The 9136-nt window shown below is 48.9% G+C and overlaps 1 protein-coding gene across 5 annotated transcripts in view; it reads left to right on the top strand.

The window, feature by feature from the left end:
• Nucleotides 1-9136, top strand: part of Frmd5 (FERM domain containing 5) — a 281243-nt gene that overhangs the window by 230070 nt on the left and 42037 nt on the right. For all 5 annotated transcript variants that reach the window (XM_026787798.1, XM_026787796.1, XM_005364351.3 and 2 more), the window contains exons 3-4: nucleotides 6224-6266; nucleotides 6716-6794. In XM_026787798.1, coding sequence (XP_026643599.1) covers nucleotides 6224-6266; nucleotides 6716-6794 — 122 coding nt within the window. The remainder of the gene's footprint in view (nucleotides 1-6223; nucleotides 6267-6715; nucleotides 6795-9136) is intronic.

The raw sequence follows: 9136 nt of genomic DNA, 5'->3' as shown, positions 1-9136 counted from the left end.
AGGTCAGTGGCTGATACGTTTACAGGCTCTCTGGTGTCTGCCATTGTAGCTGCTTTGAGAACGTAGCATGCCATCACAAGCTCTGGCAGGTGTAGCCGCGCCGATTCTTACTATCTTTTTTATTCTAACTTGTAATCATAAAGTTAGGAGAATTTCTGAATCCTCTCCTCTGTTCTATTGGCCAACTCTGGGCTGCTGACTGTGTGGGGTTAAATTTGCTCTCCAAACTTACTCTGTCTCCTGCTTGCCTTTCACCCACAGGTGGATTAGATTCAGCTGGCTACTGCGCCTGCACCTGGCGCCTCAATCTCAGTGGTAATTTAGGCGATTATTGAGCCAAATGCCGTGTTTCCTTCACCTTTCCTACCCATTTAGCAGTGATAAAAGTTGTATCACGCTTACAGATTCTAAATATCTCTGCCTTTGTTTCTCCTCCACTTTAACTTCCTTTAGCTGCCAACATACATAACTGAATACTCTTTCCTTATCTCATATATATAGCTTATTATTTACACATTTTTACTCCTGATTTAAATTTCCCTCTTCTCTACACTTCTTTAAATTCTATTCTCTATTTCTGAGCGCTCAATACTCATGTATCCACCTGTGGTGCAATTTTTTCTCACGTTCTCCTCCGGACGTCCTGTCACTTCTCCATGTTTTTTGGGGTTCACCAATCAGTCCCACATCCAGGCACCATTATGTCAGGGTCTGGACCAGCCTGGACCATAAATTACTTCTCAGACCGGAGGGGAGGCATGGGAAGGGTAAAGACACAACTCACATAGCTTTATTGGGAGGGAGTTTCTCAGAGATCCCTCATGAAATCCTGAGCTCACATCCTGAAAATTCACCCGTGTTTATTCTCCAAACAGCCTTTATACCAAAACATAAACTGAGGGGGAAATTCATTAGCATTCTGTTTCCTAGGTATCCAGGAGGATGACTTTGGTCATGTCCACACCTTTCTTTGCGCTCTGTCACATCTTCCTATCTGTGCCCGCTCTGTCACGTAGACTGAATTAACATCTCTTTCCAGGCGATCTCCAGAATTACAAAAAAGGAGCAAAGCGACATTAGTGTATCCTGACCCTTTGTTTAGGATGGCGTCAGTTTGTCTCAAAAGGCCAGGTGACCACCTCCTGTGTGGCAGGTGCAAACTGTGGCCTGAAATTCTGGCCGCCATAAAATGTAGAAATATGGACCTGTATAATATGGCCCTACAGGTAAGTCAAAATTTAAAGCACAAATGGAGCACAGGGCTAGTTAATAGGTCTGGAGTCTTTGGTTGTGTGTGACTCATATTCAAAGTTTAGCCTCAGGAGTCAGGGACCAGCCAGACCCTGTAGTTGGTGTCATCACTTCACAGCATAGCACTGAACTTGAAAGTCACCTGAACCAGAGTTCAGCTGAGAAAACCTGGCATTTCACAGTTGCACATGGATGTCACTAGAGATGTAGCTGGTAGGCTTGTGTTGGGTTCCTGGAGCCCTGTGCACATAGTGGGCATCTCTTGCTTCCTTTCCAGTAAGTGGGCTGCTCTGAATTTCAGGCAGTCTTGCCATAGTTAGAGCCTAACGGGTGTCTCAGGCAGGAGCACGTCCATTTCCCTTGCCCCTGCATCATCCCCAGCATCACTTCCCCAGCCCGCCTTCTCCCTCTGTTGTCTAGCCAATTGAATCGGACAGCCCTATCTCCCTTTTCAGCCTTCAGGCCTTCGGTGCCCCTGCCCAAGGCTTCTTCTCCTTTTCTCATTTTCCCACACTCCAGTTTTCTCCTGACTACCCCTTTTTTTTTCTTTTTTTTTTTCTTTTTTTTTTTTTAATTCAAGACAGAGTTTCTCTGGGTAACAACTCCGGCTGTCCTGGAACTCACTTTGTAGACCAGGCTGACCTCAAACTCACAGAGCTCCAGCTGCCTCTGCCTCCACTACCTGGCCCGTGTGTGTGCTACCACTGCCTGCCCCCCCCCCTTTTCTTTTCTGAAGACCTGTTTTTATTTTATTTATGTGTATATATGTTCATCTGTGTGTGCATGCCAAGTGTTTGCTCATGCCCTCGATGGCCAGAAGAGCATGTTTATTCTCTGGAGTTGGTAAGTTACAGACAGTTGTAAGCTTCCTGACAGGGGTGCTAGAAACTGAATCTGGGTCCTCTACAAGAGCAACAAGCACGTATAACCACTGAACCATCTCTCCACCCCAAAGCTTGTCATACTTAAGGTCTTCCCTGGCCTTGCTGTGTGTTCCCCTCTGGGCCCTATTCCCTCTGGTTCCTCCCCTCGTACACGTCTTGCACTGTGTTATGAAGGCCTTTGTTCCCACAGAAGCTGACGTTCCAGGAGGGAGCAGGCAGACTACATCTCATCCGTCTTTGTCTCCCGTGGTGCAGGGCTTAGAATGCAGTTGGCATTCAGTAAGCATTTGCTGAAGGAATGCGTTAATCATTTGTGGTGCCTTCGATGCTCACCTTCGCCTTCCCAGCCGGCAGACACGTGCGTTTCTGCAGGTTTGATTCATCGTCCCTTTGCTGACGATGGGTTTCCTGCGTGAGTTGCCATCCCTAGGAAGTGGGAAAATGTGTAGCCACAGGCAGGCTGTATGCTCCTGCTCACTCACCCGCCACCCAGCTCATCTGCCACTCTCCAAAGACATCATCGCAAATCCTACAAAAATGCATAAATGCTGCAGGACCCTCCTTCTTAGGTCCAGGATTTCCTTCACAGCTCCAGACAGGACTGTCTCTGTTATTACCAGGGGAACACTGAGAAGGCACAGTGTCCCAGCACTGCCCAGAATGACAGCTGCGGGGTGGCTGTGCCCTTCACGGTGCCACAGTCAAATACTGCTTGTCCTTTGGTTGTCTGAGCCACTTTGTCCTCTAGGTCATGTTTCGGGTTGTGTACTAAAGATGTGAGTTTTCTAAAGGACTCTAGGATGCCTACCATGTGGGTTTCCTCTGACTAGCCCTGGCCCCACTCCTAATGTACTTAACTCGTCCCTCCCTGGCTGGCTGAGCTGTGAGCAACATCAGTGTTTGGAGATTGGCCCTCTGACATGCTGCCCTTAGCTCCGGACCTTAGTGTGAGGCCACAAAGTGCCTGGATAACAAGAAACTGCCCTTGCTGCTGTTTGTGCCCATTCTCTAGAAATAGTGGGTTTCACACATACACACACACACACACACACGTGCGCGTGCACGCGCACTGCACACACAGTGTTTGTTTGAGCTAAGCTTTCTCTCCTTTAAAAAAAAAAAAAAGAGGGGAGCAGGGGAACATATATAAGACCTCATCTCCCCCAGAGCTTGTGGTACATAAAGTCAAAAGACAAAATGTGTCCTGTTGAATTTTTCAGTTAGGTCAGGCTGTACTCGAGGAGAAACAGAATGTATGTGGAGTGGACCAAGATTAGTGGAGGACAAACACAAGACAGTTGGGAAAGAGGAGACATGTTTGGCCTTTCTGGAGAGTCTGCTGTACGCTAAGCTTAGCTGCAGCCTCGTGTAGCCTGAGCACCAAGTGTACCTGGTGCTAAGCCAAGAGTTCCACGCGTGTTCCACCCTGCAGTCCTTAAGGCAAGTGCTGAGATTCCAGACGAGTAGATTAAGACAGGTTGTCCAGCCAAGGTAAGTGGCGAGGGCGGTCTGATTCTGTAGACTGTGTGGTTTCCAAGGCGTTATGCTGACGTCACACGGTAGCCCAAGAGTAGGGTGAGTCTGTCAGGAAAGAAACATGGACTACAGAGACCTGTGAGTCCTGGGAGGTCTTAAACGGCCTGTGAAGATGTTACCTAAATCCACTAATCGTGGTAGAGGTACCCAGAGGTGTGAGGCACACCTCCTCCCCTGGGCTCCATGGTGGTCTCAGCAGCTCTCCTCCGTCCTCCTGTCGTCCTCCCGCTTGCTCACTGAGCGTCTTGTGGCTCTTTCCTCCCCACCCTTCTCTTGTGGAGAAGCTGCCTCATGCTGTGCCCTGCTGTTTCAACTCAGCCTGAGCCTCTGCCCTTCTTCTGACCTTTTTGTGCCCTTCCAAGCCACGGAGTGTGAAGATTGTTCCCCTTGGATCTATCTCCCTCTGAATCTTGCCTCTTCCCCGGATCTCACCTCACATTATCAGTTTGCTTTTCCTTCTGGGACTCAGTCTGCAAGAAGCTGTCACCATATTGCTGGGACAATCTCGGGCTTTCTCCCCTGGATCCCTAAAGCCCCTCAGGCAAGCTGTGACAACTTTTCTCCAACTTCAGCCCATTCCTGAGCTCTCAGGCAGTCCAAGGAAGGCCGGCTCTCCTTACTGCCAAGGGGAGGAGCCTCTTTGTAACTCGCTCATCTTCCCTTCCAGACCACAGGTCTGAGCCGCTCCTTATCATTTCTCTCTTCTTTTACCTGTCAGTGTAGGGTGTTCTGTTACTGCAGCCCTGAGGTACACTGTGTTCTCCTCGCTGTACAGGCCTATCATGCTCTGAACCAGACAGGCCTCCTGCACCTTCGCAGGCATGGCTCCAGGCTCCAGCTGCTTCTGTGCGATTGCCCCTCTTGCCTCGGCTTCTCTGCGAAGCAGAGCTGCGGCGGGCCGTGTAATGTGAGAAGGGCCTCTTAGCCATGCTGAGTGGATGTAATAACTTGCCAGCCTCCTGGGAGCTTGGATCACAGGAAGCAAGAGAGCAGAATGTCAGCCCAGATTAACCATGTGGAGCTGACAGAACTAGCTCTTAGTGGGCCCATTAACTACATGACCCACAGCCCGGCCCAGAAGGTGAAAGCTGGGAACAGAGGGAGGCCAAGATTCTGTCTGCACGGCCTGGGCTACTTTCCTGTAGAAAATCTCTGCCAAGACTAAGCAGAAGTAACCAGGAAAGAGGGCACTGAGGAACCCATCCCTTTGCCCATTCCACAACTACACTTTGCCCAGTGCTAGGCCCTGGTAATTATTTGGCAAACAAGTCCATTCCTGTCCTCAGGGAACTTACAGCTGGCATCCTAAGCTACCTCCCAGTGGCCAACCTCCAAATAATAGCATCTTTCTGTCTACCAACTGGCAAGTTACTTGCTTAATGTCAAAGCAACAATCATCAGTAATGAATTTTATAAAGTACCCACAGAGATTTGAAAAACTGATTTACAATAAGTTGAAGCTGGGGAGAGATGCTCAGCCATTAAGAGTGCTTCCTGCTCTTCCAGAGGACCCAAGTTAGGTTCTCAGCTCTCACATTGGCAGCTCACAGCCACCATTAACTTTAGCTTTCAGGTGTCTGACGCCCTCTTCTGGGCTCCGTGGGTACATGCACTCACATGGCAGAGAGAGAGAGAGAGAGAGAGAGAGAGAGAGAGAGAGAATATGGTCTCGTTGCTGCCTTCCCCCAAACTTAAGTGTCATGAGGGAGAATGAAAAATATAGTGTTATCTAGATTCTAGCCATAAACACCCATGGGAGACAGGATACTGTACTACACATTGGTTACAGATAATTATCACAAGAAACAAAGACTTTCACCACCCTCATATGCCAGGAAAGAGTAATACAAGGATTGCCTACCTGTTTCTCAGGGGGGGAAAAAAAGAAGCACATACCAGCCATCTCTAGTTTCTCTTCACTCTGAAATCTCTTCTTGTCAAAACTGTTTAGAGTTGCCACCAACACCCTCCACTCTCCTGCTTTGCCAAAAGAAGCTGGTATTTAGCACGATGCACACCATATATTAGGTCCAGCAGCTCCCTACTCAAGCCAAGCCCACTATACATACATGCATAGTCACCCATGCCTGTGGGCCTGCCAGGAACAGGACTAAGCCCACAATACATACATGCATAGGTATCCGCCTGTGGGCCTGCCAGGAACAGGGCTAAGCCCACTATATATACATGCATAGTCACCATGCCTGTGGGCCTGCCTGGAACAGGACTAGGCCCACTATACATACAAGCCTAGGTATGGCCTGTGGGCCTGCCAGGAACAGGGCCCAAAGCTCCAGCACCCTGCTTTGGGAGGTGTCTCTGGAGGCCTGGGAATGGCACCTGAAGCAGGAACAACTTTCCCCTTCACAGCTGGTCCATCACAGACGCTTATTTCAGAACACTGCTTCCCTCTCCCAACCTCTCTTCAGAAGCTCTGGGGTTGCTTTTCCTCCAGGCAGATTGCATTCTTCTCGCCATTTCAGTCAGATAAGACAGTTTTCCTGTGACCCTGCTTCTCACGAGGGTCGTCTTGTCTGTGTTCTCTGTTTCAGCATTGGTTGGAGTTTACAAAGTCAGTGGTGAAGCAATTGAGATGTGAGTATTCATGAAGAATCTAAGCTTTACCATGGGAGGATGGGCGGAAACCCCAGGGATAGTAAGACTTGGTCTACATATATAATTTGCCACTGTTCTAACATATGGTGACCCTATCCACAAAAGGGTCTTTTAGTTTAGCCTACATGAATGTATATATGTATATATTCTGTATGCACGTGCACCATATGTGTGCCTGGTACCGGAAGAAGAAGGCCAGAAGAAGACATCAGGTCCTCTGGACCTGGAGTTACAGATGGTTGCAAACTAACATGTGGGCGCTGGGAATTGAACTTGGGTCCTCAGCCAGCACTCCCAATGCTGAACCTTCTGTCTAGCCCCCACAAAGGGATTTTTTTTCTTTATGGTTCAGGGGCCTATGCATGCCAGGAGGGGAGCACAGTCGTCTCCTTGAGAGGGTCTCTCCTAACAGGCGCCTTTTCTTGCAGCCCAGCCTCCGTTTACCATGTGCTTCCGGGTGAAGTTCTACCCTGCAGACCCTGCTGCTCTGAAGGAAGAGATAACCAGGTAAGGCTGGCACGCGGACTCCAGCCACTGTGGCCCATGGGGGAGGGTGGGAACTGTGGCTTTGGACCGGCCTGAGTCTCCCTGGAGGATGATTCCTAGAGAGAGCCTGTTTCTGTGTGTTCTTGCCTCCCACTTCCCTTGCGCCCCGCCTCTGGAGGTGGAGCAGCAGGAACTCCCTCTTGTGAGTCTCTAATCACTCACTCTAGGAAGAATCTGGAGTAACTAATTGCTCAAGGCCTTCTTTCCCTTGCCTGTGCTACGGCTCTGCTGATGGTTTTGGAGCTAGCTGTGTTGCTGCTTGATTTCAGGCTTGGAAAGAGACTCCAGTGGCCCAAAGGATATACGTGGGAAAACCAAGGTGGGGCACGGAAGGCAGGGTGGAAAACATTAAGACTCTAGATCCAAGCGAGTAGATCCTAGCATGCTGTTGGAGCAGATACTTGAAGTTCTCTTCATTGTGGGAATCATGTTCTGGGGCAGGCGTGCTGTGAGCCCTTGTCCCCTGGAGAAAGAGAAAAAGCCTCTAGCCCGTAGCCACCCTACAAGAGGGTCCGTGAATAGGATCGGCCCAGCTCCCCAGGGCTTTGTGCATCTAAACCAGACTCATGACAAGATTCAGAAGTTCTGTGCTGCTGGGGTCCTTTATCTTGTCATCTGCAGAACCCTGATGTTCACCTGTGGCAGGTGGGACCATTGAGGAAGGAAATGGCACTGACACCTCTAATACCCTCCCCACTGCCTCGGAGAAAGCAAAGTCAGGAAAGAGGTGATCGCCATCATATAGGCCACTTGTCCCATACAGCCTCGAGATCTGTTCTGGATCCTGAACTGCTTTAAAATCCCAGAGAAACAATAGAAGAGGGAATGCAGAATCCTTTTCATTACTGTGGAAAAGCAAGCTGCTGACTTGATATCTGGTGAAAGGAATGGAGGGCTCTCTCCAAAGGGAAATCCGGAAAGGGAGAGAGGATGAGAAACAGGAAGTAGTTCAGAGAAAACAGGAAGTAGTATAGAGAAAACAAGGAAGGTGTCAGGGAGGTGAGCAAGTGGCTTCATGTAGAGCCCACTGTGGGTGGAGGAGAATCTTCTGGAGTCCAGACAATGAAGGCCTCCTGCACGTGGGCAGAGCTGTGTGCCAGCTCTAAAGCACAGAGGACAGTGATGTGGGTGTGAGAACTGTGGGTTCCAGTCATCTTCACGAGAGAGAGTGACTGCCACCATCTTAGTGTGCAGCCTGAAGTTTCAGACAGGTCCACGGAGACAGGGCCACTATGTTTACCAACTTGAGCAGAGAGGTCGTTTGACAAAGCACTGCTCATGATCTGAGACCCCCTCTCCCTGCTGAGAGTGCTACAGCAGCCCCGTCCACTCATGTCCAGGTCAGACCAAACTTAACACTCTGTTTGTTTTGTTTTGTGTGGTTTTTTTTTTTTTTTGTTTCTTTGTGTAGCCCTGATTGTCCTGGAACTCAATTTGTAGACCAGGCTGGCCTCGACATCACAGAGATCTGCCTGTCTCTGCCTCCTGAGTGCTGGGATTAAAGGTGTGCGCCACCACTACCCGGCCAAATTTAGCACTTTTGTTAAAAGCCAGCTCCTTGCCTCCCACCACCTCCTGCATTGCCTGATCTCCATGCCATTGGCTGCTCAGTAGGTGTAATGGTACCTGCTGCCCGCTGCCGCCACTCGGAGACCTGCAGCGTTTTACCATAGCAGTAGGGCTGAAAGGAACTGGTCTAGTAATTTGGTGACTGCCCTTAGACACAGGACTTTCTAACGGTTTTTCTTGGCTGTTAGGAGCTCATCGTCCAATTGTATTAACATACTGACCCCCCTACCAAGAAGCCACATAGACCTGGTGGCTCAAGTCCAGTTTGTATTCCTTCCTGACTGCAGGGCTTGGCCATGCATTATTCACCCTCACTGACCTTTGGATAACTCACAGAATTAGGAGAGTAATATCTAATTCTGAAAATCATTGAGACGATTAACCAGTTTGCTGGCCTCCTTTTTGTTTGTTTTAATTAGTGTGTGTGTGTATTTGTGCGTGCATGTGCACACGTGAGTGTGTATACACGAGTATAATATATACAAGTGTATAGGTGAGTACATGCCTGCTCACATACAGAGACAAAAATAGGTCGCCAGATCTTTCAGTGCTAAAGTTACAAGCAGACTGGCTTGTAATATGGGTGCTGGGATCTAAATGCCAGTTTTCATGATTGTGTAACTTGTACTCTTAACCACTGAGTCATCTCTCCAACCCTCATTTTCTTCTTCTTCCTCCTCCTTTTTGTATCATCATAGTCATCCTCCTCCTTATTCTTTGTTTAAAAAAAAAAA

The sequence above is a fragment of the Microtus ochrogaster genome (genome assembly GCF_000317375.1).
Source record: "Microtus ochrogaster isolate Prairie Vole_2 chromosome 14 unlocalized genomic scaffold, MicOch1.0 chr14_random_1, whole genome shotgun sequence".
Classification (NCBI taxonomy): domain Eukaryota; kingdom Metazoa; phylum Chordata; class Mammalia; order Rodentia; family Cricetidae; genus Microtus; species Microtus ochrogaster.
The sequence above is the reverse complement of the archived record's forward strand: the minus strand, read 5'-3'. Positions and strand labels throughout refer to the sequence as shown.